The 10,000-nt window shown below is 39.5% G+C and overlaps 1 protein-coding gene across 2 annotated transcripts in view; it reads left to right on the top strand.

Annotated features, from left to right (window-relative positions):
- LOC106877631 (uncharacterized) overlaps positions 1-10,000 on the top strand; it is a 30,493-nt gene that overhangs the window by 10,096 nt on the left and 10,397 nt on the right. For both annotated transcript variants that reach the window (XM_089358041.1, XM_089358042.1), the window contains exon 4: positions 1,238-1,326. In XM_089358041.1, coding sequence (XP_089214167.1) covers positions 1,238-1,326 — 89 coding nt within the window. The remainder of the gene's footprint in view (positions 1-1,237; positions 1,327-10,000) is intronic.

Below are 10,000 nucleotides of genomic sequence, written 5' to 3'. Positions count from 1 at the left end.
CCTTTATCTGTCCTTGTTTGTCTCCTCTATGTTTAGCCCCTTGTGGGCAATAAAGACATAAGATATGGCCAGTTTAAATACTAATGGGTTAAATATATGTCTACATAATAGATATGTATATATATATTTATTTTTATAAGAAAAGTGTAGATAGTGACTTTGAAGTTTCAGCTTGTTTGCCAACTTAATTTAGTATTATTTGTGGATGGAGCAAAGTATATACAAATTCGGTGTGATGTAAAAATGAGTTTGTCGAGAGAAAAGGGAAGTGTTTGTGTAAGGCAATGGAATAGAAAAAGAAAGGGAGAAAAAAACAGTGGCTAAGCTCCTTTCAAGTGTTTGGCCTCACGGAGGCAAAGTGACAGAGTTCCTTTCAAGCGAGGGCCTCACGGAAGCAAAGGCTGGGACCTTTGGCACTATGTCGTGCTTGATAAAAGGACCCATCAAGCCGAGCAAAATCACAGTCATGGCAGATACTTGAGTCACACAAATGGCACCCATGCTGGTGGCACATAAAAGCACCCATTACACTCTCAGACTGGTTGGTGTTAGGAAGATCATCCAGCTGTAGGAAACCATGCCAAATCAGACTGGGGTCTGGCACGACCTTTCAGCTTACAAGCTCTGGTCAAACCATCCAACCCATGCCAGCATGGACAACAGACGTTAAATGATGATGATGATGATGATGAGTGATGGAGTGGAGAAGAAAGGATAGTAAGGACAATTTTTCAAGTTAGACCAGGACCTAACCAGGGTCCCTTGGGGATCTCTGTGGCCCCTGGGGGTTCATATAAAAGTTTGTTGTTAAAGTTTAAGAGTAATGCCAGCATGGAAAACGAAGTTAAATGATGATGATGGTGATGATGATGATGATGATGATGATGATGGTGATGATGATGATGATGATTTGATAAGGTAATCTGAATGTTTACCGTCTGATATTTCGTTATTTGATTATATGTTAGTAGTTTGAATCAGTTGAGCATCTGTGTTAAAGCAATTGCTAGAAGATATATTTGCCTCACAGTTCATGTGACAGACAGGTAACATTCAGGTCCCAATACAAAACCACATTTATCTTGATCACCTTACTTGTACTAAATTGAGCTTTCTTGACATTTAACAGAAGAAATTTCTCTTATGCAAAATATCTGTCAAAGTTGGGCAATTCTACATGAGATCGATTTCTATTTGGAAAATATTTTATTTGTAATTAAGTGATCGTCTTTTACAGAAGCTAAAAAATCTTTCTATACTGAACTGACAAAGAAGAAAGATGATTTTCAGAACCCATATAAACTGAACATATACGATCTGTGTAAGGTATGTAAAACACCTTTTTTTTTTATCATTTTGGGAGGTGTAATGATTCAGATTGGTGGATGTGAGATGTTTCCGTACAATCGTTTTGGTGCTGCCTATTTCGTGTTATTGATTCGATGCTGATTTATTTGACATCAGGCATTTTAATGTTTCTCTCTTTCTCCTTTCCCTCCCCGTATTTATGTGTGTGGACATATTTCTTTTCATATATCTGAAGAGAGGGGACCATGTTTATGTCAGTTATATTCAATTAGTGAATTGAAATGTCTTTATCTCTCTCTCTCCCTCTCTCTCGCTCACTCTTTCTATCTGTACATGTATATTCCAGCACATGTGTGTGTACTGAATGTACCGAATGCATTTTTAGTGCCACCAACACTGGTGTGGCCTCCATGCAGGTTGCAAATCTACAAACACTGGTGATGCAGGCGGCAGTGGCGGTGGTGGTGGAGACTATATGCTAGGAGATGAGGGACAAAAGATGAGTGCAAGTATGTGAGAAGGGGACAGAGCAGAATAGGCTTCTTGCCATGGAGGGGCTTCATTTTAGAAGAGAGGCGAGGAGTAATCGAGAGGACAACTTGATGACCTGAAGCACATCACAGTTGTTATTTGTTTTACCCAAATACTTAAAATCGTACTTTCAGTGCACATCTACTGAGTTGGTGGTGAAAGACTATATTCACCTGACAGCTCCTTATTTGGAGATCTGGCGGTTGCTGAAGAAGCTAGGAGTAGAGGACTGGCTTGTACAGGATGATGTGTACAGGGTGTTGTGTACAGGATGCTGTGTACAAGATGCTGTGTACAGGGTGGTGGTGGTGGTATGGAGAGGGGGTACACTGTAACAGTGCATTGTTGCATCCACTATTTGTTGGCGACTCCCTTCTACACTTGGCAGACGATACCTTTGCATCCCTATGACAACAGCCCTCCAACCCGTGTATCTGTTCAGGTAGTCTTTTGTGGTGAGGGCTTTTATGGGGTTTTTTAGCCCCTTTTTATGACATGCAGAAGACATGTTGGGTCTATTGTCTGACATGCTGGTCCCCATACAGCACTAGAGCAACATGAAATGAAATAAAGATAAAATAGTAATAATGAAATTATTGTGTACAGTGCTCAGGTGCCCTACAACTCATCAAAGGTGCATAGAATTATGTACAAAAGTCAGGAAAGTGAACAGTGTATGATTCATGATATACATGTGTGCATACATATGGAGGTGGGATATCAGGTGTAGTGTTGATGAATTTCAGGTGGCATTGAGGTTTTAAAGGATGCAATGTCTCAGCAACTAACAACTGATGCAGGTAGTTTGTTCCATGCTTCAGTAACTCTGAGTGTGAAAAAAAATGTTTCTGAAAGTCATGGGAGCTGTGCTGTTTCCTGACTTTGTAGCCATGCCTACATGTGTTAGACACATGGAGCTCAAAAAGGTGCTCAAAGTGGTTGTTGATGCAATAGTTAATAATTTTGTGGGTGTTTACCAAGTACCAAGTCAGTTGCCAGACGTCGGAGCTTCAAGAGGCTCAGAGTTTGGCAGATGCCTGATGGAGGGTATTTGCTTGGTTGCACGTCTCTGAACAGTTTCCAGGAGGTCAATGTCCTGAGCACGATAGGGGTTCCAGACTGCTGGTACAAACGTTTTCCTCAAGAACAAAACACGCTGTCTGGTCCAGGAATCGAACCCATGATCTGGTGATAATGAGTGTGACATGCTAACTAATAATATAATGAAATTATTGTATACAGTGCTCAGGTGCACAACAACTTGTCAAAAGTGTGCATAAAGCATATGCAGTAATGTACAGATGTCTGGAAAGTGAACAGTGTATGAGTCAGATCCATGCTTGTGTGTGTATGGAGGGAAGAAAATCAGGTGTAGTGTTGGCGAATCTCAGGAAGCATGGCAGTTTTGAAGGACGCTGTGCTCTGACAACTGACAACTGACGCTGGCAGTTTGTTCCATGCTTCAGCAACTCTTAGCGTGACAAAAATGTTTCCGAAAATCATGGGAGCTGTGCTGTTTTCTGACTTTGTAAACATAGGTGATGTGCCCATCATACAGAATCTAGTCAACGGAACAGAGCATAAAGTACTTGCGGTTCTCCAACCATTATCACATTCATCATGATCTTGGTTGGCATCAATATCATCATCATTATCATCATTGACTTAACATGGACTTCATTGTCTCTAAAAACATAGCTTACAGTTCTACCCAGCTTGTCAACAAGCCAGCAAGCTAGCAAGCCAGCAAGCTAGCAAGCCAATTAATTATTTACCAATAAATCTATGAATCTGTCCTGGCTGTGAAGAAAATCAGAATAATGGTTTTTGAGTGCATCTCTGTTTATCACTGAACAGAAAGCCTTCAAAAATCAAATACCTTCAAACATATTTGTATGCTAAATGTATATGTGTATGTATATATGTATGTGTATATATATATATATATATATATATATATATATATATATATATATATATATATATATATATATATATATATATATATATATATATATATATATATATATATATATATATATATATTATTATAAAATCTGGTGATTAATCATATATTAATTAATATCAATTAATTATCAGGAGGCCAGCACATCTAAAGAAACAAAGAGATTCAGAAATATTATCTGCAATTTCAGGGGATTTTACCCATTACTCATGTTCTCATACTGAATATATACGACGCAGTAAATATTTTCTGCAGATATATTCCTGGAATTAGCGCGCCAAAATGAAGACTTTTGAATTTTACCATTAAGCTGTAATTAGCAGAACCATATGCACGCGCACCCATGGTGGTGGGCAACTCTGTATACGATTCTGATGATTACGGTTACATTACAAATCAGGCTGAAGAGGAATAGACAAATGGTAAGAATTTGTTAAATCCGAAACTGGTTCCTGTTTAAGAATGCTTTTTTAGGTGATTTTAAATGTCTTGCCCGCTCACGTTTTGGTATGCTGCTATATTTCATGTTGAGAACAATTTAGGTCTTAATAGACACAAGATGTGATCTATTTCTAGCGCATTAATTGTCCACGTTAGTGGTCGACGTTATTTTTTAATATATATATATATATATATATATATATATATATATATATATATATATATATATCAGATACAGATAAGGAAATAATTTTATTCTCAAACACAGGATAATGCTAATAATATAGCATGAACAGGATAAACCATCCATTGTTTGTTGAATTTAACACACACACACATATGTGTGTTTGTGTATATATGAATACACACACACACACACACACATGACCGAGACCTTTGGAAATGGGCTGTGCGTGAGAAGACCCGGCAAGCCAAGTAAGATCGTTGCCAGTGCCCCTGGACTGGTTCTTGTGCGGGTGGCACATGAGATGCACCATTTTGAGCGTGGCCGTTGCCAGTACCGCCTGACTGGCTCCTGTAGGATTTTCGAGCGAGATCGTTGCCAGTGCCCCTGGACTGGCTTGTGCGGGTGGCACATAAAAGACACCATTTCGAGCGTGGCCGTTTTCGTGCGGGTGACACGTAAAAGCACCCACTACACTCTCTGAGTGGTTGGCGTTAGGAAGGGCATCCAGCTGTAGAAACTCTGCCAAATCAGACTGGAGCCTGGTGTTGCCATCCGGTTTCACCAGTCCTCAGTCAAATCGTCCAACCCATGCTAGCATGGAAAGCGGACGTTAAACGATGATGATGATGATGATGATATATATATATATATATATATATATATATATATATATATATATATATATATATATATAGAAGGAAGGGGTTTGTATGACAGTGTATAGAGGAATATAAATAAAACATAAAAAAACAGAGTTGGAATTCTTTTGAATAATATAAATATATATATATGTGTATACATATATATGCATATAATTACATATTTAGGAGTTGATTATTGATTTACTTATCGAATTTATTTTACCAATATTTTTGTACTGTGTTTGAAAGTTGTGGTTTCTTTGATATGTTTGTTCCCAAACAACACTTATTTTGGTGCTGCTGATATCACCGGATTGAATGGTACTGCCTAGGTGTCAAAACCATAATGATATCTGTGGGGCAGCTGATGATGGAGATATGTTGGACTGTTGGTATGGCAGTATGGTAGTTTTTGTATATCATGAATAGTGTTATAACACATCCTTTTGATATATATATATATATATATATATCTCATTCCAGGGTGAAAAACTAGAGGTAGTCGATAGCTTCCGCTATCTGGGCGACCAAGTTAGTAGTGGGGGTGGGTGCGCTGAAAGTGTAGCTGCTAGAATAAGAATAGCCTGGGCAAAGTTTAGAGAGCTCTTACCCCTGCTGGCGACAAAGGGACTCTCACTCAGAGTAAAAGGCAGACTGTATGACGCATGCGTACGAACAACCATGCTACATGGCAGTGAAACATGGGCTGTAACTGCTGAGGACATACGTAAGCTCGCAAGGAATGAAGCCAGTATGCTCCGTTGGATGTGTAATGTCAATGTGAATACCCGCCAGAGTGTAAGTATCTTGAGAGAAAAGCTGAACATTAGAAGCATCAGTTGTGGCGTGCAAGAGAGACGATTGCGCTGGTATGGACATGTGGTGAGAATGGAGGAGGATAGCTACGTGAAAAAGTGCCACACCCTAACAGTTGAGGGAACCCGTGGAAGAGGTAGGCCCAGGAAGACCTGGGCTGAGGTGGTGAGGCAAGACCTTCGTACATTGGGCCTCACCGAGGCGATGACTACTGACCAAGACCTTTGGAAATGTGCTGTGCGTGAGAAGACCCGGCAAGCCAAGTAAGATCGTTGCCAGTGCCCCTGGACTGGTTCTTGTGCGGGTGGCACATGAGATGCACCATTTTGAGCGTGGCCGTTGCCAGTACCGCCTGACTGGCTCCTGTAGGATTTTCGAGCGAGATCGTTGCCAGTGCCCCTGGACTGGCTTGTGCGGGTGGCACATAAAAGACACCATTTCGAGCATGGCCGTTTTCGTGCGGGGGACACGTAAAAGCACCCACTACACTCTCTGAGTGGTTGGCGTTAGGAAGGGCATCCAGCTGTAGAAACTCTGCCAAATCAGACTGGAGCCTGGTGTTGCCATCCGGTTTCACCAGTCCTCAGTCAAATCGTCCAACCCATGCTAGCATGGAAAGCAGACGTTAAACGATGATGATGATGATGATGATGATATATATGTATGTATATATATATATATATATGTATATATATATATATATAGTCTTTCTGCAGAATGAATCTAAGTTCACAGCAACATAACACAAATATTGATTTCAAATTTTGGCACAAGGCCAGAAATTTCGGAGGAGGGAGTAAGCTAATTACATCAACCCTGGTGTGTGTTCAACTGGTACTTATTTTTACGAAAGGCAAAGTCAACCTCGGCAGAATTTGAACTCAGAATTAAAAGTCAGAGGAAAAACCACAAAGCATTTTACCCAGCTCGCAAGCAATTCTGTCACCTCGACTTACCACATAACACAAACATAGAACTAACATTAGTTTTAGATTTATTAGTCTTCAAAAATTTATTTAACCCCTCTGCTTTAATTTCAAGAGAAAAATATCTCAGAATTGCATTAAAAAAAAAAGTTAGATTTGTATTCTTTTATTCTTTTCTTTTATTCTTTTATTTGTTTTGGTTATTTGACTGTGGCCATGCTGGAGCACTGCCTTTAGTCGAGCAAATCAACCACAGGGCTTATTCTTTATAAGCCTAGTACTTATTCTATTGGTCTCTTTTACCGTACCGCTAAGTTATGGGGACGTAAACACAACAGCATCGGTTGTCAAGCAATGGTGTGGAGACAAACACAGACACACAAACATATACACACACATACATATACATATACATATATATATGTATGTATATATATATATGTATATATATATATATATACGATGGGCATCTCTCAGTTCCTGTCTACCAAATCCACTCACAAGGCTTTGGTTGGCCCGAGGCTATAGTAGAAGACACTTGCCCAAGGTGCCACGCAGTGGGACTGAACCCGGAACCATGTGGTTGGTAAGCAAGCTACTTACCACACAGCCACTCCTGCACCTATGTATATTCCTAAGTTACTTTACATTGTTTGACATCTGTTAAGAAATCCTCCAGGCCACATACCACAGCAAAACTAAGCTTTAGACATAAATATTTTTAGATATATTGAATTTTTAATTATTCATGTTATGTTGATGTATTCTTTTGATATTACAGCAATGGAAATAAGAGAATTCTCCGATGAGAATTAATAAATCCAAATTACTGTTAGCTTGATATTTGTGGTCTGTTATCTAATCTCAGAAATCTATCGACTCACATATAAACGTGGTCTGATCAATAAGTATCCATACTGTTGCCATAGTAACAAGGCTAAAGTACGCAAAGTGAAGCCACTTGGCACAGATTGACCTTGAACTCAGCTGTGCATGTGCACTAAGTTTTAATGTTCTAGCTCACTTCTGCGCTGTTTACAGCAGTGCTTGGAAGGAAGGTGTGTAGCATGTGATTGTCGCATTGACCATGACAGAGAATCTGCATCAAATTTTGCCAAAAGCTTGGTGATACCTGCTCAGGCCTACGCAATGTTTTCAAAAAAAGTTTTCATCATTCTTGACATAATCAAGGAGATCTTGCGCAACTGAAACCCAAGTTTCTTTTTGGTCAGCTAAAAGCAGTTTTGGCACAAACTTGGCAGACACATGTCTCATACCCAAATCTTCAGTGATAATGGACTGAATTGAACTGTAACTAATCTGCATATCCTCTGATAACTCACAGGTGGTGATTTGACGATTTCCCCCCACAGCTGCATGCACATCTGTGATATTTTTCTCAGTTCTGCTGGTTGCAAGTCTCCCAGAACATTTGTCAATATTGACAGATTTTCGGCCATCTTGGAAACGTCTGAACTACCCATACACTTGTGTACAACTCATACACTCCTCTCCATACATTTTCTGCAACTTTGCGTCGGCCTCTGAGCAGGTATCACCATGACAACTTTCTCTGTCATGGTTAATGCAACAATCACACGCTACACACCTTCCTTCCAAATACTTTGGAAGGAAGGTGTGTAGCATGTAATTGTCGCATTAATAGTGAAAGTGAGCTAGAACATTAAAACTTAGTCCACATACACAGCAGAGTTCAAGGTCGGTTTTTGGTGAGCAGCTTCACTCTACATGTTTCAGCTTCATTACTATGGCAATAGTCCAGATACTTTATTGCTCAGGCCACGTAAGTGGGGATTATGGGCAATTTAATTAAAACCAGTGTTTGACTGGTCCTTGTATGACTTCCATTATCCATGTGGGGTGACCCAATGAAATCTCTAAGCAGTGTGGTTTGTCCATTGGTGTGCTTAGGAAATTTAAACAATACCAACTCAGGCCAACATGGAAGACAGACATGGCTGTGTGGTAAGAAACTTGCTTCCCAAACACAGGGATTTCAGTTCAGTCCCACTGCGTGGCACCTTGGGCAAGTGTCTTCTACTGTAGCCTCAAGCTGACCAAGGCCTTGTGCGTGGATTTGGTAGATTGAAACTGAAAGGAGCCCATTGTATATATGTATATATCATCATCATCATCATTATCATTTAATGTTTGTTTTCCATGCTGGCATAGGTTGGACAGTTTGTGAGGAGCTGACAAGCCAGAGAGTTGCACCAGGCTCTAATCGTTTGCCAGTCCTCAGTCAAGCCATCCAACCCATGCCAGCATGGAAAGTGGACGTTAAATGATGATGATGATGATGATGATGATACTCACACACGCACACATACATATATATTTTTGTGTGCGTCTGTGTTTGTCCCCCACCACTGCTTGACAACCAGTGTTGGTGTGTTTACATCTCCGTAACTTAGTGGTTCAGCAAAAGAGACTGATAGAATGAGCAGCAGGATTAAAAAAGAAAATGCACTAAGGTCAATTCATTCAACTAAAAATTCTTCAAAGCATTGCTCCGACATGGCCACACTCTAATGACTGACACAAGTAAAAAGCAAAACAATAGAAGATAAATTAGAATATTGAAAACATCTGAGCAGATTTGTGAATCTCTTACACACCCTTCTTGTGTTGGCCACTCCTAAACAAACCCTGCAATTCTAGTTACCCTTTAATACTAGGAAATGAAATGGCCCTGGGAAAGCCTCTACATGTCCAAAGAAATCTGGTCTTGCAGCCCCTGCTGAGACAGAGAGAGCTGTGACTGTTTGTGAAAGCACTGTTACCTTTGCCGTTGGTGTTGGTAGCTTTTCCTGAAGCATTGTTAATTAAATGTTACGATCTAAAAGCCACAACAATACTGCTGAAAGTATGAAGTAAATTGTAAGCAGTATATCGGCCCAAAAACATTTTAGCCATGAATAGAAATATCACAGGGCTATAATTACATGCACACATGCACAAACACACACAGAAGCACACACACACACACACACACACACTTACACAGAAGCACAATACACAAATCAATAAATCTAAAAAAAACATACATATGTGTGTCTGTATATATATATATATATATATATATATATATATATATATATATATATATATATATATATATATCTGTGTGTGTGTATGTCTGTATATATATATGTGTGTGTGT

The sequence above is a fragment of the Octopus bimaculoides genome, chromosome 9 (assembly GCF_046866305.1).
Source record: "Octopus bimaculoides isolate indiv1 chromosome 9, ASM4686630v1, whole genome shotgun sequence".
Classification (NCBI taxonomy): Eukaryota; Metazoa; Mollusca; class Cephalopoda; order Octopoda; family Octopodidae; genus Octopus; species Octopus bimaculoides.
The sequence above is the reverse complement of the archived record's forward strand: the minus strand, read 5'-3'. Positions and strand labels throughout refer to the sequence as shown.